This window comes from Chelonia mydas, chromosome 6 (assembly GCF_015237465.2).
Source record: "Chelonia mydas isolate rCheMyd1 chromosome 6, rCheMyd1.pri.v2, whole genome shotgun sequence".
NCBI classification, from domain to species: domain Eukaryota; kingdom Metazoa; phylum Chordata; order Testudines; family Cheloniidae; genus Chelonia; species Chelonia mydas.
Window position 1 is genome coordinate 127,818,349 of NC_051246.2, and position 22,796 is coordinate 127,841,144.

Below are 22,796 nucleotides of genomic sequence, written 5' to 3' on the forward strand. Positions count from 1 at the left end.
GGAACAGGCAGGGCGGCGGGGCCGCCATTTTGTTTGGCGCTGTTTCCACGGAGACCAGCGAGGGTCCGGCCGGGGTGAGCGGGCGGCGGCGATGGCGGCCGCGGGGCGCTCCGGCCTGGAGGAGCTGCAGCTCACGGCCGAGGAGGTGGAGCGGCTGAAGGGCGCCTTCCGGGACGAGCGGTTCCGGGCGCTGCTGGCGGAGTACGCGGCGGAGCTGGCCGACCCGGAGCAGCAGCGGCGGTACGAGGCGGAGGTGACGGCGCTGGAGCGGGAGCGCGGGGTGGAGGTGCGCTTCGTGCACCCGGCGCCGGGCTACGTGCTGCGGACCAGCCAGGGGGGCGCCCAGCGCTGCTACCTCAACGTCTGCAGCGACCCGCTGCTGGGCCGGCCCCAGGCCCGCGCCGAGCCCCGCGGCCAGCGCTGGGCCCTGCCCTACAGCCTGGCCCCCGGCCGCGAGGAGCTGGGCCGCGCCGGCCGCCGGCGTCTGGTCTACGACGTGGTCTTCCACCCGGAGACGCTGCGCCTGGCCGCCCGCAGCCCCCGCTTCAGGCGCATGGTGAGCGACACGGCGCTGGAGGCGGTGCAGAGCCGCTTCGGGGTGCAGCTGGACCGGGCCAACGCCGTCCCGCTGCGGGGCACCGCCTACAAGGGGGTCCCGCAGGCCTCCGTCATCCGCACCCCGCTGCCAGGGGGCGCCCCGCCGCCGCGGGCCGAGGAGCCCGGCTCCCCGCTGCCGCCCTTCCCGTCCCCCTACTCCTACCCCGCTGCCCCCGGCGGCAGCGCCCAGCCGCCGCCGGCCCCCGCCGCGCCGCCCGGCCCCCAGCCGGGTGACGGGGCTCGGCCCCCGGCCCCCACCGCGCCCCGCTGGAGCCTGCGGCACCGCTCCTACGTGGACCTGCAGGACTATCGCTGCTGCCGGGACTCGGCGCCCAGCCCGGTGCCCCGGGAGCTGGTGGTGACCATCGAGCTGCCGCTGCTGAGCTCCGCCGGCCAGGCCGCCTTGGAGATCCGGGGGCGGGAGCTGCGCCTGGACTCGCAGCGGCCCGCCTACCGCCTCCGCCTCCGCCTGCCCTACCCGGTGGACGAGAACCGCGGGCAGGCCACCTTCAACAAGGCCAAGCGGCAGCTGCTGGTCACGCTGCCCGTCCTGAGCGTCGCGGCCCCTGCCGAGCCCAGCGGAACGAGCCTGGAGGAGCCCGAAGTCGGCCCGGCTTCCTCAGTAGGCCTTGGTCCGGGCCAGGAGCAGCGGGAAGAGGCAGGGCCTGCAGCCGGGGAGGAGCTCGGCCTGCCGCCAACTGAGCAAGCGTGTGTGCCAGGCGGTAGCGGCCGGGCCCCCAGCAGCCTGACTCCTCCCGTGACACCGGTGTGCCCCGACAGCATGGATCTGACCTCGTGCACCACCACCAGCAGCCAGGCGGATCCTTCCCTGGCACCCAGTAACGGGACAGATCTTCCCACTTGTCCCGGCAACAGCTTGTACCCTGCCGTGCCCACCGAGTGCCTGAGCCGCAGCGCAGAGCCCCCCCTGAGCTGCAGCGGCGACCCAGACCGTCCTGAGGCCCCCTGCACCTTGACCGCTCCGGTTTGTCCCCCTTTCCAGTGCACCCAAGACGAAGAATCTCTGACCCTGCTCTTGCAGGTGCCAAACATCCAGCCAGAGAGTTTGAAGGGGGAAGTTGGCACAAATCACTATAGACTCAGTTTCAGTTCCAAGGACGCTGCTTCCTACTCCTTCCTCTTACAGTTTCCTCTTGAAAACAAGCTGACCCCCCCAGAGGCTGGTATTAATGTCTCCCCCAACAATGCTGTAATAGGACTAGCCAAATCTCCTGAGAGTGGTGGACTTTGGGGGAAGATGTACTTCGGCTTAAACAGCAACACTCTGCAGGTAATTATTTCTGAAATGACACATCCAATATATAATGTTTCCAAAATAAGCTTAAATTTAGATGTGCTTTGGGGAAGGTCATAGCTTGATCTAGTTTAAAAAAAAAAAAAAAGATGATTGACTTAGGGGATAGTTAATGGGCTATAAAGTTTTTCACTTCTAGGCCACTAGTTCAGGTTTAAACCAGGTGGGTAGTGCCTTCAAGTCCATTACCATCTGACAGCTGTTCAGTGGCCTATTGTAAAATGAACCAGTACATGTGATGGCCCTATTCTGATTCACGGTGGGCAGATGTTCACATGGCAGACATCACTGCTACTATTAAGAATCTTAGCAAAAGCCCAGCATTGAATGGGGTGGAGTAAAAACTATTATTGCTCTCAGAGGTGGTCCCTCTAAGGGCTTGTCTACACTGGCAACGTTAAAGCGCTGCTGTGACAGCGCTTTAATGTGCTTTATGTAGTCGCGGCACAGTGCTGGGAGAGAGGTCTCCCAGTGCTCTAAAAAAACACCTCCACAAGGGGAAAGGCTAGCAGTGCTGAAACTTGCAGCACTCAGGGGTGTTTTTTCACACCGCTGAGCGAGAAAGTTGTAGCATTGTAAATTGCCAGTGTAGACAAGCCCTAAGTAACTAAGGGTGAAGACAGGTAGGCACAACGGTGTGAGGGAAGCAAGGCCTAACCTTGCTGTACCTGTTTTGTGGTTAAATAATTGGCTTTAATCTCCAGGGCTGTCAAGCTGTCATCTTCCACAAGCACTAAATTCACATGAACAATAGTGTATGTATGTGTGCACACACATACAATTATTTTGAAATGAAAGTGTGTGAATATAGTATACACCAGTGGTTCTCAACGAGGGATACTCCGAGGTCTTCAAGGGGGTACATCAACTCATCTAGATATTTGCCTAGTTTTACAGCCAGCTACATAAAAAACCAAAACATTTAACAAAGTCAGTACAAACTAAAATTTCATACAGACAATACTTGTTTATCCTGCTCTATAATCTGTATACTGAAATGTAAGTACAATATTTATATTCAGATTGATTTATTTTATAATTATATAGTAAAAATAATAAAGTAAGCAATTTTTCAGTAATAGTGTGCTGTGACACTTTTCTATTTTTATATCTGATTTTGTAAGCAAGTAGTTTTTAAGTGAGGTGAAACGGAGGGGGGGGTGTACTCAAGACAAATCAGAGTCCTGAAAGGGTTACAGTAGTCTGGAAAGGTTGAGACCCACTGCTATACACAACCAATTTCAAGATAACTATATACTGCTATAACTGTTGAAATAAGATTGCTAAAACAAGCAGGTTAACATAAAAAGCAGCTTTAAATGTGAAAAAGCCATTGATTGTCATCTTGAATTAGAGCTCTGGTAACGTCATGTGAGCAATCTAGGTGTGATTTCTCGCTTAATTTTTTCCTTATTCCCTGTGCCATGGGCATTCAACGTGACTTTGTTTTCTCAGTAGTCATCTAGAAATACCTGTTTCCAACATATGGAAATACTCAAAACTGGTTTTCTTCAATAGTGAAGAGCATTCACAGAGATTTCCATGATAAAGAACTGGACTTTCCTGCACATGGAGCACTTAAAACAAACTTTCCATGTATAAGTACCCAAGAGAATGGAGTTTTGGATTCAACTTCACTATATTGTAGAACCATGAAATCCTTTACAACTTGGAACACACATTGTGAGATGCCCATTTTGTAAAGCTGACTAGTGTCTTCAATATATTTGCTGGGCTGAGGGCCTGGAGCATGGAAAAATTCTTTCCAAAATCTGCAAAAGAAAAGGAGTACTTGTGGCACCTTAGAGACTAACCAATTTATTTGAGCATAAGCTTTCGTGAGCTACAGCTCACTTCATCGGATCCAAAATCTGAAGATAGCAAAATATTGTGTGACGCTTTCAGGGATTCTGGGACTTCTTAATTTTTGTTTTTTTCCCCCCAGTTAGTATAGAAAGGGACAAGTTTTTGAAACCTGGCTTCTAATTTTGCGTGCCTACATGAAAGCCATCTTATATCAGTGTGGGAGAAGTTGCTGGTGAAAGGAAACCATGTCATTATGGGGCAGTGTAAAAAGTTGAGAATTCATTGGATGGCCCTTCACTATAGCTGTTGTGGTGAATTACCTGGGACAGATTCATGGGCATTTTCTTCAAAGCAAGAGCTTCTGATGTACATCAGTGGAACCATGAGGCATTATCCTCAATGTTTTTAATCCATGTGACTAAGAGCTTTTCTTACCTGATATGGCATTGGCCCTATCTGTGCAGATTTCAGTAGACCACTGTCACAGAATATAGGAATCTTTGACTGTTTCCTGAAAAGTCTTAGACATGCATTCTCCTGGTGCAGCTTCACATGGGTATTTTCCCTTTGTCATAATTATTTAGCATGGTGTGTACTCTCTGTATGAAATTCACGTGCACGCAGGTATTACCAGAAACTCTAGCAGCCTGTTGCACATTCTTGCATCCTAGTACTTGCCAAATCATTATGTAGGGTGCTCAGATTACACCAGAATGTTGCGCAGTATTACATTTTTTGCATGACCTCCCATGAGTCCCCTCTGTGATTCTTGTGGAGGTAATGAACCTCAGTTTGGGAAACTCTGATGTAATATAATGTGCTTGTAAAGAGGTGAATGATTATCTGATTTAATTTTCATGTACCAGTTGAACCTGACTGTTGGTGTTTGGTACATGCATTCATTAGGAGTTAGAATCATAGAATATCAGGGTTGGAAGGGACCTCAGGAGGTCATCTAGTCCAACCCCCTGCTCAAAGTAGGACCAATCCCCAACTCCCCAGATCCCTAAATGGCCCCCTCAAGGATTGAACTCACATCCCTGGGCCAGACCAATGCTCAAACCACTGAGCTATCCCTCCCCAATTTTTGTCCCGATCCCTATATGGCCCCCTCAAGGATTGAACTCACAAGCCCGGGTTTAACAGGCCAATGCTCAAACCACTGAGCTATCCCTCCCCTCCCCTCCCCTTGTGAGTATATGGGGGGAAGGTCACTAAAAGGTTATTCAGGATATCAACCAATCAAAATAGTCAAATGCCTTTCTGAGTTAAATTTTGAAATTAGATAATGTCATTCATTTTGGACCACTAAATGTGTGTGTGTAGGGGAGAGGATGTTTAGGACTTACCATAGACCATCAGCAGTTCATTAACGTAGTAGATTAAAAATTAATTTATTCTGAGAGACAGTTTTTTTGGGGTATGAGACTTCTGAATTTGAGAAATTAAGGTAAATTGAAGTAATTAATTCTGTTTATTGGATTTTTAGCTAAGAAGTTTGCCAAAGATGACTAAGTGTACCAATACTGATAGCCATGCCTACTGGAACAGGGAAATGATCATTAATATTTAAACATAACCACCTGTATACCCTATGTTTTCTCTGCTCTTTCAGAGCTCTGGTTATTCTGGCCCTTTGATAGTTTTTCGATCTATCCTGCATAGAACTCTTCTAGTTCTCTGCCAAAACTTCTGGTCTTCCTCTGCTTTAAATGCTTTTGTGTCAGTCAGAGCCACATTTCCTATTCACAGGGTCTGGAGAGTGTAAGTCAAGCATGGATACGTACGTGCTCTGTGAGAAGAGATTCTTTTGGAATGTACAGAAATGAAGAGCCTGGGAAGCTGACACATTTCTATTATAAGGGGACTTTCAGCACCCAGACATATTCGTGTAGTGGGTTGGGGTCATTGGGATCTCATCCTTACTTACCCATTCATTTTGAACTATCAGCTTCTCCTCTGACAGTGCATTATGTTTGTAGGAGTAAAGGCTGACAAAACTTCTTATGACTGTGTAATACCATACTTGACATTCTCTTACTCCACACTGGAGACCAGGGATTGCACTCCTTTCAAGTGTTGTCCCCATTAGCAAACCTGAATTGTCTCAAACCTAGAAGATAGGACACAGTCTTTGAGTTGACATAGTACCACTATTTTCAAGAAGTATAGTTCAGGGAGTAATATTTTTTTCTTTTTCTTTGTTAGACGAGGTCAGATCTTTTAGGGTCTCTGGGCTGGCATACATTCATACTAAATATTTAGGTTTCAATTTTCATAGGTGCTGAGCACTTGTAGTTCCAGTTGAAGTAAAAGGGAACTGTAGATGTTCAGTGTTACCCACTAACTGTCCTCTTTGCGAGGTGGTGTCAGGGACAGATCAAAGGGAAACACAGCGCATCCATCTGATTAAATATTGGCACAAACTCAAAATGCTTTCATCCAAACTTATTATTTTATTAGATCTCAAGCACACACAAATATGCAAAAGGATTAGAGTGCCCGCAAACAATAGTCTGGAGGTGTCTCAAGTGGTCAAATGACAAGGTTCAAGTGGCCAGCAATCCCCGTGACACTGGGGATTCCAAGAGATGTCCAGAAGGTCAGATCCAAATCACTCAGACCTCTTCCCCTTTTTATGCTCAAAATGTCACCAATAATCACTGAGCAAGAAGTTTGCTGAGCAAGAAATTTCGAGACATTAGTTATACAGATGTTTTTGCAGAGTCTGCAGTCTCATGGGCCCCAACACACACACACCAGAAGTCAGATATAGACAGACTCCTTGTCTTTTCAAAACCACATACTTCAGCAATTTGAAAGAGATATATGTCTGAATTGTTTTTATATATATATTAACCAACCGTTTGAGGTTTTTTTAGTAGCATGGGGGAATCTGTGTCTACTGTGGGATTTGCGGGATCTAAGGTTTTTGTGGGTGGTAATGGGATAAAAATGCAAGAAACAATGCAGGAACAGGTGAGAGTGGGTATTGTGGGGCGGGATGGGAGTGGGATTAAAAAAATATTCCCATACAGGGCTCTGATTTAGGGTACTGTCCCTCAAGGCCTCTTCCAAAATCCCCTCCCAGGCTGTTTGCCTAGATTTACCCAACAGCAGATCCTGATCTCTCCCACTGTTACTTATATTCCAGTCTACATCTCCTGTGTTCACACTGGACTACATTCTCCAGAATGCTGTGGTCCTAGGCTGACCCAGGAACAGGGCTAGAGGAAAATCCTGACCCCCCTCTTAAAGGGCTAGCTTGCCTCTTGACATTCAGCCTATGAAATTAAATACTTAATTCTTAACAGAAATAGAAAGCAGCTTTTGATCTTGTTGGGTGAATCAAGAATATATTCTGCTGTCAATAGACTATTTTGTAACAGTAGTTTAAACTATATTCAGAAATGGGAAGTAGACTCAGAGAGGCAGTTAATTTAGGCAGACCAACCACCTGCAGCTTTTGGGGGCAAAAGTGCCTTATTTTATTTAATTAGAGAAATGTTAGTTAAAGTACTAACTGAAATGTATTTAACTTGCTCCAGGTTAAGTGTAAGACATCAGGTATTCCTCAGAGTGCTGGGGAGGCTATGCTCATAGGGGTATATACTTTTATCATTGGTGGTTGTGCTCTAAAATCATCATCTTTGGAGGAAAAGTTACTGAATACTTAAAATCCTAAAGGCTGACCTCCCTTTAGACATTGGCATTAGGTTTATTCCATAACATACTAGGAATAAGATTACATAGAGAATTGTGCTACCTCCTTTTGTGGGCTATGTATATTATCACCTGTACATAGAATAATCCCCTTACTCTTAAATCTTTGATTGAGCCCAATGTTCATGGGATGTAGTGGTGCTGGAAAAATATTTAACTTTTCCAAATATACTTTTTTCATTACTACACTATCTGGTACTCTTTCATCACTGAAGGACACAATCCTCTGTACCAAAAAACCCAAGGTCAAACAAACCTGCTTATGATGTGTGTTGGGACTTCAACTCATGAGTTGTGGTCACAATAGTGTCCTCTTTTTAATCTTAAATAAGAACAGTCATACTTTACCATAATGGGAAGTAAATTAAACTTGGGCCTGTGGACTGGTTACAGAGAATGGTAATACACCCCATTTTCTGAGTAATGTTAGACATGCTGTGTTAGTTCATGCTTCGATCTTATAGTAGATAATTACAAGTTTTATTGTTTGTGAGAAGTTAATTAAGGCATCTGTCTGAAAGGATAGGAGAGCTCTCTTGGACCCTTGCATCAACATTGACACGCCTGTGGAGTACATTTTAGATCTGTGTGCAGCCAAGTATACCCAAAGGACAGTGGATTGACTTAGAGACTAACCAATTTATTTGCATCTGATGAAGTGAGCTGTAGCTCACGAAAGCTTATGCTCAAATAAATTGGTTAGTCTCTAAGGTGCCACAAATACTCCTTTTCTTTTTGCAAATACAGACTAACACGGCTGTTACTCTGAAACCAGTGGATTGACTGTTATCCTACACAGCTGGACCTCCTCATGAATTGACAGTCTAAGATAAAGCAAGCATTGTTTTTCCCTTTCTCCTCATATGCTTATATTAGTTTTGTAAGAGTTGTACTCGTGAAATGTATAGTCTTACCTAACTGCATATGTTAATGCTTCCTTGTTATAATGCTGAGAGTCTGACTGGCCCCTTTATAATAATTGATTCTGTATATAATGCTGTAACAGCTGTAACTTCTACCTAGTATTATCTTAAGCACATGTGTAGATATGTACTTTAGAAATGTCGTATTTTCTAACATCTAAACTCCTATGTTCTTTTTTGGTGATAAGGCACATTATAGGGAAAATCCTATTTTGTTAAAGGTAAATGTCCTCCACAGTTGTCTATGTCACAGAGGTGTTGACAAGAGAGGCCATGGGAACTTTTTATATAGTCTGTCATTTTAAATTTTTTTTTAAAGGGACTCTCAAGGCTGACAGTCCCTAAAAGTATTCAATCTCACAATCTCTTTAAAAATACCATTTTTTTCTTTTATAAAAATTTCTTCTGACACTTAAAATTATCAACCTTTCCAAAATCAGGGCTGCATTATGGGTACAAGTGTGGTAACCCACTATATATGAACCCAGAGGGCTGTGTTCTGAAGTGCAGGGTTCATGTATATTTAAAGCCCTTTCCAACTTCCAAGAATAAAGCTGTCCATGAGAGCTGAGGGGATGGCACAGTGCACCCACAAAATCTGCTTCCCTGCAAACTAAAACAAAGCCAGTGGATCTTACTGATGTCATTTATGAAAGTAGTGGTAGCCTGTCTGTCTTCAGTGCTGGACAAAACTTTTCCTATTATTTCAAAGCAATTTTGAATGTGACTACAAGTCTTGAAAATTTTGTCTTTGTCTATATAGTTGTTTGCAGGTTCTGTAGAGTACTCTCTTTCTTGTCTAAAAAAGAGTTAATATATTGTGATTGGGGCTAGGTTACTTATTATAAGAGGATGCTAGAAACTAAGACTTTCAAGATTACTCCTGTGAATGTTTTATTTTGGGGTCAATTAGTTCTGTACTGAAGATTTCGAGACACTTACCAAGTTTTTGGCAGGTCACAGGAAGGAAAAAAAGAGAACAGAACAGATTCATTTCTTGGTTTTGAAATAATCTCTTCCCTAAACTACATTACAAATAATAATAGGTTTCCCTCTCATATAAAGCAAACTGATTTCTGAATAACCTTTAATTGTTAGGTGCATTATGGGACTGGACTAGGTGACCTCTCGAGGTCCCTTCCAGTCCTATGATTCTATAATTCAGCACTCAGATTGTATGTGATCAAGAGGAGAGTTCAACAGAAACCGTTGACGTCTACAGTTTGTTCCTCAGCACGAACAATCAACAGAGCAAACTCTACAGATGGCAGATGCAGAACAAGATGACAACGACTCAAGGATTCCAGACAGCCAGTAATTGTAACTAACGAACAAGTTCTTATGCAACCAGGTCATGTAATTAGAAAACCAGTACCATTCAGAGACACTTATCAGACAAATTTCAGAGTAGCAGCCGTGTTAGTCTGTATTCGCAAAAAAAAAAAAGAGTACTTGTGGTACCTTAGAGACTAACCAATTTATTTGAGCATAAGCTTTCATCTGAATGCATCCGAGGAAGTGAGCTGTAGCTCACGAAAGCTTATGCTCAAATAAATTGGTTAGTCTCTAAGGTACCACAAGTACTCCTTTTCTTTAACAGACAAAGACAGTGTGATAGCATAAATACTGTAAATGATAGGAATGTAGAACTTAAAGGGGGAGATATAACAGAATGCTAAAGTTTATGATACTGTTCTGCCACTTGGTGGCACTGTGTGAAATACCGTCTTTAAGCTAACCTCAGTCATAGCTGGCAAAGCATTAAAGGATCTTATGATACACACTAGATGTGTTCGTCTCGCTGAGAAGCAAGCTGGGTAGTTAGTCCATGTCTGGTACAGGAGCATAACAGGGATATCAATGGCTAAGTCCTTTCTACAAAATGCAATCACCATTACTACCGTTGGTGGTGGATGCTGCTAGTGTAAACAAGCCCCCTACTGTATTCTGTTCATGAATAATCTCTCTGCACCCTCTATATCTGTCCTGCTGTCTGTGTACGTTTCTTGGATTGTAAACTCTTCGGGCAGAAAATGGGTTTAATTCTATACTCTGTAAATTGGCAGTATACACATGATCTCCAAATTTTCATTTAATATTGTATGACTATGGAACTATTTCATGCTCCCAATTATAGCTTCTTTTAGCGATCAAAATTATATCTTTGAGAGCCCAGACACAGTTGGATGAGAGAGCTGAAAATATTTAAATAGCCTCATTGCATCTAACATCAACAGGACTTCCCTGGTGGCTGTACTTTTCTGGTATTCTAGCTCTTATTAGGTTGATGAAATGAGGGAGTAAAAAGGAATGAGGGATTTAAAAGTGTGTATATTAAAACAATCCGAGTAATTGAGAATCCTGGAAAAAGGGGTTTAACCTTTTTCCAATTATTTTACATAATGGAAGAATTTATTGTTAAATAGAAAAAGAAACAAATGAATAAATCTATAAAGTATTGTCTTTTTTTAAACAACAAGATATTCCTGGTTGTATTTTTTGGACCATTAATATCCACAGCTGGTTTGAGTCATAAGATGAGTAGCTACATGCTTCACAGTGTACCTGAACCACATCTGAATAGCCCTAAAAATATACCCTGGAGTATCTTATTTAACTGTAAACTGCATTTCATTCCATTCTACTTGCATTTACTCGTACCTGAATGAAGATCTAAAGAGACAAGTTTGTTACACAGATCTGAAATGGATGTTGTCATATATATATTTCATACTCTCCGCTCTAGAAAGCCTAGTCTTGAAATCTGATGACTAAAATGAGCTGGAATTACAAACTAATCAGATGTTTGTATTTTTCTTAAGAGAAGGTAATTAAGCAAACCCAAAGATCCAGAACTTTTTTTAATCGAATATCAAAAGAGAAGGGAGGGCAATTGAAACATTTTTTTCATTGTAATCGTTCCTCAAATGGAAACTTAAACACATTACATGTAGAAAACATGCCTCCCTTTAAACCATTGCCTCTTGTGTGAGTCAGACCCATATTTTGTACAGAAATCATTTAAACCATCTTCTTCATGTTCATCTCTCACTACTTCTGAATGTCTTACTGAGAATTTATTAAATCAGAGATTTAAACAGATACTGTTTTCACAAGCAGCATGTGTGTCTCAGCTGCATATTCAGAATCAGAATTTTATGTGTATGTTTATATTTAGTGGGGTGCTGGGTACAGAAGCACTGATACATGTTCCTTTCACATTATGTAAAGGTAACTTCGTTTCTTTTGCCTTTAGGAAAGGTTGTTTGTCAGTGAAGAAAATGTTGATGAATTTCTGGACAGTGTCTTGTGCCCTTCATTCCTCAAACAGACAACACTGGAAAGCCAACCATTAATTGAAGTACTTGATGTTACGGAGGTCAAAAGTCAAATCAGATTAAAGGTAAGGATCTGCTTAGCAATAGTACATGGCACTTCTATAGTTTAACAAGAATAGTGTGTGAAACCTCCCTCAAATGGAGTCATTCCTGCTTTGTTTGGATACTATTGAAAATCATGTATAGGAAGTGATGTTTGCAAGTGTAAACATCAGTTTTTGGAAAGGCCGATTTACTTTAAACTCCATTTAATTTAACTTGAATGGTGAAGTGGAACTACGTACAGTTCTGGCTTAGCAACAGTTTTACTGGGATGACAGTGAAACATTGTGTTGTCTCATGTATAAATACCTATATGTTAAATCCCTCCTTCATATTAAAACAAAAATAGTCTCAGATTTCTACCTCAGTAGGGCTCAGGGGATACAGATACCCAGAAAGTGCTTCCAGTTCACAGCCACTTGGCTGTGCTGGAGTCTACACGCTCCAGACAAACCAGGGGTAGGGATGTCATTGGAATAGAACCAGTCTGAGGCCTTGTCAACACTGCAGAGTTTTGGTGGCAAACAGCAGAAGTGTACACACTGCGATGCCGCTTTTGGCGACAAAACTCTTCTGTTTTTTGGTGACAAAATAAAACCACCTCGATGAGAAATATAGGGCTTTTTGGATTATGCAAATTTGCATCATTATGTCGACATAACTGGCCTCCCCAAGTATCACACATTATGACTGCTGTGACAGCTTGGCTCTGCTCGCTGTTTTCAACTTGGCTGCCCTGCAGGCATGCGCCTCTCCCCTTTCAAGGCTCCAGGAAGCTTTGACATTCCTCACCCAGGAGAGCTCACCCAGCTGCTGAGGAGGCTGTGGGAGAGAGAGAGCTCAAGGGAATTGCAGAACTGCAGGTAGGCAAAGCAGGCTGCTGCTGTGGGGGAGGGAGGAGCGAGAGAGACTGTTGTGGATTGGTTGCTCAGGCTGCTGTCTGAACATAGAGACAGCATGCCGTCACACTCCTTCCCAACACACACACTTCCCCAACATGCACACGCGCACGCACACACACGCACACACACGCACACACACACACACACACACAGTTTCTGTCTGTCCTCCCCACAACAAACACACATACTCCCTGTCACTCACTCTTCCCTCTTTCCCCTCCACATACACTTCAGTTGAAAAACAGCTGGCAATCTAGTGGGATGCCCAGGGAACAATGGGATTGAGAAACCTGCATCATGTGACACTGTACTTACCCCATGAGGCATTGCAAAACCTTCCCAAAGCACCATGCAACCAATTGCACAGTGGGATAGTTACCCACAGTGCACTGCTCTGTGTGTCGATGCAAGAGCTGCTAGTGTGGATGGGCTCTGCCAACACAAGGAGCATAGTGTGGATATGCAACAGTGGTTAATTAAAGTGCTTTAATTAAAGCGGCATAACTTTTGTTGACAAAACTCTACAGTGTAGACAAGACCTAACTCTCCAACTCGTCTTTAAGGATGTGCTCAATATGAATAAGTGAAGAGTCCGTGTCCCTCCTTATACACAATTTTGAGTAAAGTTTTGGAACCCTGTGGATATAGTGTACAGTACTTCAGTGGTTCTCAACCAATATCTAGATGAGTTGATGTACCCCTGGCCTGGGGGTACACGGGTCTTCCAAGGGGTACATCAACTCATCTAGATATTTGCCTAGTTTTACAACAGTCTACATAAAAAGCGCTAGAGAAGTCAGTACAAACTAAAATTTCATACGTTGACTTGTTTATACTGCTCTATATGCTATACATAGAAATGTAAGTACAATATTTATATGCCTATTTATTTATTTTATAATTATATGGCAAAAATGAGAAAGTAAGCAATTGTTCAGTAATAGTGTGCTGTATTTTGTTTTTTTATGTCTGATTTTGTAAGCAAGTAGTTTTTAAGTGAGGTGAAACTTTGGGGTACTTAAGATAAATCAGAGTCCTGAAAGGTGTACAATAGTCTGGAAAAGTTGAGAACCACTGGCATACTCCATTGGGTTGAGGTACCTCTGATTTAAAATCTTTCATGCTTATGGATGCGGCTCAAGACAGAAGGCCCAAAATTTATACTTTGGAATGTTAGGGTCACAGACGGGAGGCTTAGGGAGAGGACAGAAAACTCATTGTTTTGGGGATTGCAATGAGGATGGACTATGCTGAGATGGACAGGGAGGTCACAACAAAGAGGAGCAGTGGGACAGTCAGGAAGGTAGAAGGTACCTTGGAAAGTTTGTCTGGATAAAAATCTCAACTTCTTCTATTTGAGCTGAGCTAAACCTTTGAATCTTGTGAGTTTTCCGTGTCAGTTAGGGCATACTTGTGAGAGTACAGGGCTCTCTTCTACAGAAGAGCAGTGTGACTAGAGGATTAGCATGGGACTGGGAGGCAGGACTTCATGAATTCTAATCCCACCACTGCCATTCATGTGGTGTCAACTAACTGACTCTCCTCCCTCGGTTCTTCCATTAGTTCACAGGGTATCTGAGGAGTACAGTAAGCTTAAGCATTATCTCCATTTTATCAAACACAAAACTGTGGTACATAGGATAAGTAACTTGCCAGAAGTCCTACAAAAACTACATGGCAGTGTCAGCCACAGGAAATCAAACTCTCCTTGCTCCTTGTCTCCTGCCTTACCCAGAAAACTATCCTTTCTGTCCCCTTCATTGTCTAAATACATGGAGGTACAGCCACACTTATAACCCCCCTCCCCCAAATTAATTACATCTGAACCCTTTACAATAACTGAACAAGTCTGGAAAAAGCTTTCTCTGCTTTTTCAGTTTAACTTTGTCCATAGTAACTTTCACTGTTTCCCGTCTCTAGTGAATGTTTCCTCTCTTGTTTGTATGAAATTTTCAGAGTAATAGAGAGCACAACGTTTTTAAGATAGCAAAATGTGATGGTAAAACTACCAAAACTGATGGGGATTTGGGAAGGCATAGCACCTGAAACTTCTCTCTTTTTGAAACCCATTACATTACGTTTCAAGTTGACAGGGTCTGTTTAGGTCCCATCTACAACTGTATGTTGCAGCTCTAGCCAACGCTTAAATGCTAATCCAAAAACCAAAGTTCAGAAGTGGAATTTGGACTTTGATACTAAAGTAGCTGAGTAAAGAACTTACTTCAGGGCTAGTTGCTCCACTGTTGCTTCAATTCACTCTTCTTTCAGTTAACTAGGTTAAACTATGAGAATTTTTCCAGATTTCACTTCGCATCACATTGTGGTGTCCTCATTTGCATTTACATATTTTTGCATCGTTCCAAATTAGTCATGTTAAATATTTTGTCCCTCACTTTTGTAATTTATTCAATATTTAGCCATAGTTTAAGATGCATGTTTTGTGCAGATCTCAAAATAAGATATAGCCTTTTGCACATTGTTTTGTTTGTGTCTAACAATAGATGCTCCACAGTGGTGCAGTGGGCCTAAATTCTGTGGCAAGGCTCCCTGATGAACGATATTGAATTGTCATTTGTGGCAGCTTCAAGTAATGTCAATAATGTTTTAATTAAATAGTCACTGTAGTAATCCCTTAACCTACTATTAATTTCAACAATTTGGTTTTATATTTTTTCAATTTTACTCCACCCTTAGTTTTCAGCATGCAGCAGAGTTGTGAAGTTCCAATATATCACTGCATTTCTAATCTATGAGTGCATTGTAGAAGTCTTTGGAGGAAAGCTGGAGATTTTGGACATTGAATAAACCAGGGGTTCTCAAACTGCACTGCACCCCCCCTTCTGACAACAAAAATTACTACGTGACCCCAGGAGGGGGGACCAAAGCCTGAGCCTGCCCAAGCCCCGCTGCTGCAGGCAGAGGGACCGGGGCCAAAGCCCAACCCTCACCGCTGCAGGCAGGGAGGCCGGAGGCCAAAGCCCAAGCCCTGCCATTGAAGGAGTGGGGGGAGGAGCGCAAAGCCTGAACCCTACCACCCAGGCAGGGGGGCCAAAGCCCAAGGGCTTCACCCCACGTGAGGGGCCTGTAACCTTAGCCCCACCGCCTCGGGCCAAGCTTCAGCCCCGGGCCCCAGCAAGTCTAACACCAGCCCTGGCGACCCCATTAAAATGGGGTCCCGACTCAGTTTGAGAACCGCTGGGATAAACAGATTTGGCTTTTGGCACCAAGGAAGTGAGGGAGAGAGGGAAGGTAGTTTAGGGTGCTGGTACCCAAGAGGTGGGTGAAGCTTTCATCACCGGTAAGGGAATGAATCTTCTCTTACTTTCTTGTTCACAGGGTGACAGTAACTCATCTGGGGTGTGGGGAGTAGACTAGAGAAGATTTGGAAGGGTAATAAATCTTGAAATTGCTAGTTCCCGGAGCTAGGCAGCTGCCTTTGTCAACATTAAGTCACTCCACCACAGCCAGCCACACCCTATTTATTATCAATGAATACACACTATGTAAAAACTTCTGCTGAAATAACCAACAGCAAAAAAGTGAATGTTGATCTGTGGTATTCAGTCATCTGTTTCAGAGTGCTCATCTTAGTGAGATGAACAAGAACAGTTCTCTGACATTGTTTTATGCACACTCAAGAAGACAACATTGCATTAGTTAAACTTTCCACATGTGACAGGGACATAGTTTTCACAACCCTACAGGCTAGGAACATTTCCTCAAATGAAAGTTTATATTCTGGGGCCAATTTTGCAGCCATGGATTTATGCAAGGCTGTGTGTAATAACCCAACTGCGATTATTTGCTTTTTCTTCCACTATGAACTGTTGTACATCATTACCAATGGGCAGCTGTCCAGCAGCTCTTTCCCACCGTAAGTTTTAACTCTGCTGTGGAAAGAGTCTCTGTAATACACTCCCACATGCATTTTGATTACAGTATTGGGAGCCCTCAGCACAGGTCTGATTTAGCTTTCTGAAAGCACAGATTGTAGATCTCATAGAAATAAATGCATCCTGAGTTATTCAGTGTCTAGGGCCTGCCATTGATTGTATTTTTGTGTGTTCAGTCAACATTAAGTGTTAGGGTATCAAAGTACAATTAATTTCCTGCTTTTTTTCCTCAACAGTCACAGGAGGTTAAACATTGTGAACTTGGTGAAAAAGAACAAAGAATTAACAATTCAGGAAGAGATCAAGTTGAAAAAGAGAACAGAAACTATTTAAAAACGAATATAGAAGCTAACCATATTGCAGCTGACACAGCTGGAGACCATGGTACGGAAACTGACATTACTACTGGATCTTTTACAACTGCTAAAACAATAGGAGTAGTAGATTGTAGTTCAGGCCATTGTTTGCAAGTTGAACCTATTGACACTAGTTTAGCAATTTCTGGGAAATCTCAGATAAACGAACCACAGTTAGAACTTGCTTTGACAACAGGCAAAAGTGCCACATCCTCGGACTGTGAAAAGCAGGAATTACTTCATGTGGAAGAGCAGGCAAAAATAAGAAGGGATGAAGAAGTCCTGTCTTCAGAGCCAGCAGAAGAGAACCAACACCATTTGAACTGTAGACCAGTTTCTCCAATTATAAAGGAAATGAATATGCAAGATGGAAGTGTGCAAATTATTAGAGATCATACAACACACAGTGCATTAATTTTTCAAAATTCTTTGTTGTATGAGTTGGATTAAGTTATGTCAGTTAGGATTTTAGTTGTAATGGTCAGTTTATTATCTGCAGTTCAGGCTTCTGGTTTTTTGGCATCTAAATCATTGCACGGAAAGCAGAAATCTGAACTTGAGTCTGACAATTTCAATAAGAGGAACCAATTTAATTGTTTTGTTTTACAAGTCAATTTGTTAATTTTGATTTTTTTTACAGTTTTAACTTTCTTTAAAATAAAAATATTTTCATAAGAAATGTTCAATTGAGTAGAAATTAAAACATATAAACAACAACAGTGGATTACTTTCCCTTCAAGGACTTGGATCTTGATTAGTTGTGTAATCTCTCTAATGTAATAAAGTTTTTATATGTGTTTATCTACTGTGTTTTGCAATGCTTCTCTCCAGATTTGCTATCTTTGTTCAACTTAATGATAAACAATACCCATCATTTGAAGTAAATATTTGCCAATATTCATTTTGTGATGATTGTAGGGTTTTTTGGCAAATAACATTTTTCATTCCATGGAGAGGCCCACTGTTTAATTAGTCTCCTTAAAATAAATGTTTATACTGCTATCTTAGCCTACTACTTTCCTTCAGATATACAGTATCCAAATATACCAACGTTTAACTAATTTGTTTCCTTGTTATCCAGTGCATCAGACCCTGCATTTCCCAACATCTCTGCATTTATTCATGTATAGTCATCTTCTAGTATGGAGTCAATTCATCTAAATTATTCTTACCACTCAAAATAAGTTTCCTGTGGTTTAAACGTGCTGCACGTCGGATTGCGTGGCAGTGGAAGTGTAACAACAGGCAAGAACACTTCTGAGCTTTGATATCAAACTTTCAGATCCCTTTTCTGTCACTTTCAGAAAAACAACCACCCATTCCTTTACAAACTGTTGTACATGCTGAAGAAAATGTACTTCTGAACAAAATTAGGTTAAATTTGATTTACAGTTCAGATCTCCCCCGGTTGGTTGTTTACGTAGCTGTGCCAACCACAAGTACTTCTTGGGGCTGCATATACTTAACAGAGCAAGTACTGAATTTTATTGCTTGTGACAACTCTAAAATGTATATACTGTGTTGGTTCCAGGATATTAGAGAGACAAGGTGGGTAAGATGATAACTTTTATTGGACCAACTTCCTGTTGGTGAGAGACTTACACCGAGCTCTTCTTCAAATCAAATCTAAAGAACAGCTCTGCATAAGCAGCAAAGCTTCTCTCGCTCTCTCACCAACAGGAAGTTGGTTCAGTAAAAGATATTACCTCACCCCCCTTATCTAACTCTCTAAAGTTTGACAGTTAAATTACCCAGGAGAACAATTTGTTTTGGCATACATTCTATTTTTTAAAAAGTAATAAACATCCACATATTGAGATGGCTTCATAACAGTTGTTTTGTTTCCTCTCCAGTGAATACATTTAAGCAATTTATTCACATACCATAAAGTAGGAGAGAAAATTAAGAACTGAGTTCTGTTGAAAGTTACGTCTCCTCTATCAGCACACAAGTTAAGCAGTTTCATTGAGCAATAATTATTTTTAGACAGGAACAAAAGGCCACCGACCTTCTCTTATCCTAATACAAGTGCAGTAGAGTTTTCTTCAGGCTGAATGTAACAAATTTATCCAATCACTTTTTTTTATTAATGTCTGTAAGTCATCTAGCTACATGAAAGTACTTTTAGAATAATTCCTGTCACCCCATTTTTAAAACCTTGGTTTGTATGTATTTGGTATGGTTTATGGGGACTAGCTGATGTTTAGAGAGTGACTGCATTCCAGCTGTCACGTACATTCCCCCTCTATACTTTGTCTAAGTCGTTCAGTGAAATCTGTTTTAAATCTATTCCACAAAACTTCTTTAACTAGTATTGACAACTTTGTTGTACTTCAATGGTAAGTGACATTTTAAAAAAAATGCATCACTACAGTTAGAATAGACAAATGTTTCACTTTAACAAATGGCATTGTTTTGTATTGTTTCTGGCTTTCAGTTCCAGTTCAACATATGTTTTCATTAAACAGTATGTTTATTCTTATTATATGGCTGACTAATTTGAAAGCTAAGTGTTGTGATTACTTTCTGCCGAAGGAGGTTAATATTGTGTTTCTCTATTTTAACTCAATTACTGATTTTTTAATGAAGTTAGATGTACGCTCTTTGAATGGGTAATGATGACATTTGGTGTATGTTTAAACCCTCTTTGTATTAGAAAAACTGAATTTTGTCATAGCAGGAAAGATTTAAACTAAACTAATGGTTTTGCAGAATCAAGGACTTTCATGGTATTACAAATGTGAATTTTATTTTGGCAGAACTAAAAAAAAAGTATATTTCTACATTAAACTGAGCAATGATTTGTCCCTCTTCATATAATCAAATACATAGCAAATAAGAGAATGCTCTTGCAGATATGTACCAAATCTCAAGCAAGCCTAATAAAATAGTACAAGCTTGTGGAATGCTGAATGATTTTACTTTAATGTCACTGAATTTAAACAATAAGTAGTTATTTAAAACAGTACAGGGCTGCTGGACTGCAAACTGACTAGAGTTCAGTCAAGCTTATTCCATTCCACCCTTACTCTTCTCAGTACTTTGAGTATCATGGATTTGCTCATTTCAAAATGTATTTTACATGGAGTTTAAGAGATTCTGAAGGTGAAAAGCCCTATAATGTAATAGATAAGATGCATTTTAATGTTGTTTATCCTTGTCAGTAAGGACAGCATAATGGCTACTTTCTGTATGGGGGCTTAAATTTTGTTTTCCAGCTGATCGCAGCAGTAGAGTCTGTCCCCTTTAAAAAAATCTAACTGGGAAACAAGAAAGATTACTATTTTTAGACACCTTTTACAAGAATGTTTATTCATCTTAAAGCAGAAACCAATCCATAAACCCTTTTATACACTTTTGTCCATAAGACAGTATGGAATAATTCACAAGAGAGGCTATTTGAGAGTTTGATTTTCACTGCAGTCTGCGATAACTTTTACAGAGTTCATGGTCTCGAATATCTCCCCACCCTCCGTTTTTCACGTGAGGGGAGAGAGGTGCCATGGAGTACCTTTTACTGACACTCATTGTTTCAGGAAACAGGAACTGTTGGTTGCTGCTTAAGAGCGAGTCGATTTTGGCACTCTGGGTGGAGGGTCTGCAGGATTTCTTGTGGTGCATGCCACAGTCCCCTGTATGAAAAACCCTGGGGATTTCGGGTACTAGCACTTTCCAGAACTTTGGAAGACAAGAGATAGTCAAATGCTGCAGCGTCCAGTCCCAGTTGTAGTCGTCGTACGTGCAGAAGGCATCCGTGCACTCGATCAGTTGCTGGTACGTGTCTCTGCTGAAGGCCATGCCCATGTTGTGCTCGGTGGACTTCCACGTCTTCATCTCCACCTTGTCGGCTTTGCCGGAGAAGCCACCCCGCACGACGTTGTAGCTGCCAAGGGAGAGGACCTGGCACTCCGGGCACTCCCGCTGCTTCAGCGCCCAAAGCTGCTTGAGGACGTGGTAGAAGTCGGGGGCCAGGTAGTGATCCTCCTCCAGGAAGAGCACCAGCCCCGTGTGCTCCCGCAGCGCCCGCAGCCGCTCCCACACGAAGTGCAGCTTCCACCACCAGTGGTGCTTGGTCTGGGAGAACTTGGCCTCGCGGTAGTGGCCGAAGGAGTCCGGGAACTCGGCGTTGATGCAGCCCAGGCGCCGCGCCGCCCTCCGGTCGATGTCGCGCGGGCAGTCGCGGGGGTCGTGGCCGGGGAACTCGCGCGGGTAGAGCTGGCTGCTGAAGGGGAAGAAGATCTGCAGCACCTGGCAGAACTCCACCTGCGCCGCCAGCCGGTTCAGCTCCTCCGACCACAGGTCGTGGCTCAGCACCAGCAGCGCGCGCTCCACGCCCGGGGCCCGGCGCAGCGAGTCCAGCAGCAGCCGCAGGTGCTCGGCCCGCTCGTGCACCTGCACCACCAGCACCAGCTCGCCGGGCGGGCGGCGGGGGAAGCGCGCCAGGTTGCGCACGGGCTGGTCGAAGTTGAGCTGGTAGAAGAGCGAGCGGTAGCCCAGCGTCCGGTTGGCCGGCTCGGCCCTGGGCGGCGGCGGCGGCGCCGAGGCGTTGGCGGCCCGGCGGCCGGCGGCGGAGGCGGCGAGCTCGGCCGCCCGGCTGGCGGCGCGGGGCGCGGGCGGCTCGCCGGGCTCGGGCTTGCGCGGGCGGCCGTGGCTGCCCCAGAGCGCCAGGCCGCAGGCGGCCACCAGCAGCGCCAGCAGCAGCAGCACCTTGCGCTTGTAGATGCGGAGCCGCATGGTCCCGGGGCGCGGGGCGGAAGCGGGGCCTGCCGCTCGGCTCGGCTCGGCCCGCCCCTAGCTCATCGCGGGCGCCGCGCTCCCCGCTCGCCCCAGGCGGCGGCGGCCAGACCGAGCCCGGAAGGGGGAGGAGACGCCCGGGGCCGCCCCTCCGGCATCAGCGCCGCGGCCCTCCCGGAGCGCGGGGGCGCCCAGCCCGCGGCGCGCGCATGGCCCCGGCGGCGGCACCTCGCGGCCCGGCGCGGAGGGAGGTGGACACCAACTGTCACGGCGGCGGCCGGCGGCGGCGCGCGCGCGCGATGCCCGGGCTGCGCCCCGCCCCCCACACCGGACACGTCCCCGGCCGCCATAGGGCACGCGCCGCACGTGGGCCCTGGGCCATTGGTCAAACGCGCTGTCACTCAGCACCCGCCCGTCCCGCCCCTTCCGCTCCCCGAGGGGCCGGTTGGTGTTGAGCGCGGCTCCGCCGGCCGAGCCCCGCGGATAGGGGCGGGGCGGGTTCCCGTGGCCGGGGGAGGGGGAAGCGTGGCCCAGCCTGGGCCGGGGCCCTGCGGGAACCCCGCTGCGGTGCCGGGCCTGTCCCAGGGGCCGGGGGGGCGCGGGGCCTGTCCCGGGGGGCCGGGGCCTGTCCCGGGGGCAGAGGGCGAGGGGCCTGTCCCGGGGCCTGTCTCGGGGGCTGGGGGCCCAGCGGCAGCTGGCCGGGAGCGCAGCCGTGTCGGTGTCGCTGGCTGCTCCGGGCAGAGCCTCCAGCGGTCCCTGGGGTCGGGCTGAGCGCCCCCCTCCCCGATTGTGCGGCCCGGGGGCAGCGCCCCGCGCCTGGCAGCCCGGGCCGCCGCCCCCGCCCTGTCCCCGTGTCTGGAAAGGGACGCGAGCGCCGGGCTGGGCCTGCGGACGGCCCCCGGCCCCTGTCGGGCCAGCCGCCCCGGAGTCTCCGCCGGCCCCCGGGCCGCAGCGGGGAGCTGCGGTTGCCCAAGACCGGTGCGGCGCCGGGGGCCGCTGATCAGTGTGTAACCGGGGTCGACGAACCCCGCGTCCGCTGCTCTGCGAGCCCAGCCGGGCCTGCAGCCCCGACGCGGCTGTCACGCCGGACACCCTGCCCAGCCCGGGCGCCGGGGCGGGGTCTTTGTGTCCTCCAGTGACCTCGTTCGGGCAGGGGAAAGTAGCGCC

The 22,796-nt window shown here is 45.3% G+C and overlaps 2 protein-coding genes across 2 annotated transcripts; one reads left to right on the top strand and one right to left on the bottom strand.

Moving 5' to 3' along the window:
* DNAAF2 (dynein axonemal assembly factor 2) lies at nucleotides 1-17,897 on the top strand. Its single transcript, XM_007064797.4, has 3 exons — nucleotides 1-1,888; nucleotides 11,621-11,767; nucleotides 16,776-17,897. The coding sequence occupies exons 1-3, from the start codon at nucleotides 92-94 to the stop codon at nucleotides 17,343-17,345; spliced, it is 2,514 nt and encodes an 837-aa protein (XP_007064859.2). The 5' UTR covers nucleotides 1-91; the 3' UTR covers nucleotides 17,346-17,897.
* A 2,289-nt stretch (nucleotides 17,898-20,186) lies between these two features.
* Nucleotides 20,187-21,791, bottom strand: MGAT2 (alpha-1,6-mannosyl-glycoprotein 2-beta-N-acetylglucosaminyltransferase). The gene has a single exon (XM_027827147.3). It carries the CDS (start codon nucleotides 21,627-21,629, stop codon nucleotides 20,310-20,312), a length of 1,320 nt encoding a protein of 439 aa, XP_027682948.1. The 5' UTR covers nucleotides 21,630-21,791; the 3' UTR covers nucleotides 20,187-20,309.
* Nucleotides 21,792-22,796: the final 1,005 nt, after the last annotated feature.

Bases quoted from the DNA above. Each gene is read 5' to 3' on its own strand.
- DNAAF2 (XM_007064797.4), top strand. From the start codon at position 92: ATGGCGGCCGCGGGGCGCTCCGGCCTGGAGGAGCTGCAGCTCACGGCC. The intron at 1,889-11,620 runs GTAATTATTTCT...TTTTGCCTTTAG, and splicing joins TAAACAGCAACACTCTGCAG to GAAAGGTTGTTTGTCAGTGA. The intron at 11,768-16,775 runs GTAAGGATCTGC...TTTCCTCAACAG, and splicing joins AAAGTCAAATCAGATTAAAG to TCACAGGAGGTTAAACATTG.
- MGAT2 (XM_027827147.3), bottom strand. From the start codon at position 21,629: ATGCGGCTCCGCATCTACAAGCGCAAGGTGCTGCTGCTGCTGGCGCTG.